The sequence below is a fragment of the Myotis davidii genome, unplaced genomic scaffold, assembly GCF_000327345.1.
Source record: "Myotis davidii unplaced genomic scaffold, ASM32734v1 scaffold125, whole genome shotgun sequence".
NCBI classification, from domain to species: domain Eukaryota; kingdom Metazoa; phylum Chordata; class Mammalia; order Chiroptera; family Vespertilionidae; genus Myotis; species Myotis davidii.
The window spans coordinates 4024190-4024477 of record NW_006299390.1 but is presented as its reverse complement, the minus strand read 5'-3'; the positions used below and the strand labels follow the sequence as shown (position 1 = coordinate 4024477).

At 71.5% G+C, this 288-nt stretch overlaps 1 protein-coding gene across 1 annotated transcript in view; it reads right to left on the bottom strand.

The window, feature by feature from the left end:
* The window catches only part of DNAJC2 (DnaJ heat shock protein family (Hsp40) member C2), a gene marked incomplete at its 5' end in the record, with an annotated part of 25443 nt that extends 25157 nt beyond the window's left edge, over positions 1-286 (bottom strand). Inside the window, one exon of the mRNA XM_006774944.2 lies at positions 226-286. Within this exon, the coding sequence (XP_006775007.1) occupies positions 226-286 (61 nt within the window). The remainder of the gene's footprint in view (positions 1-225) is intronic.
* Between the last annotated feature and the right edge of the window lie 2 nt (positions 287-288).

Below are 288 nucleotides of genomic sequence, written 5' to 3'. Positions count from 1 at the left end.
CGGGAGGAGGGAGAACTGTGTCGGGGCAGAAAAGAGGCGCCCCCTCCCTCGCAGTTTGGGGGAGGGTTGCTGTCTAGCAGGGAGCGGAAAGGCGCTCGTCGCGGCCCCACAGGACGGGGAGCTCGTCGCCAGGGGCCGGGGCTGAGGGATTTCGGGGTCGCGGAAGTGGAGGGCTGCGGCAGGGGGGCCGAGGCGGGACGGAGCCGGGGTTGAGTGGACACGTACCGGAGGTCAGAGCGTGGGTGATGGCGGTGCCCTGGCCCTCCGCAGCGCTCGGCAGGAGCAGCA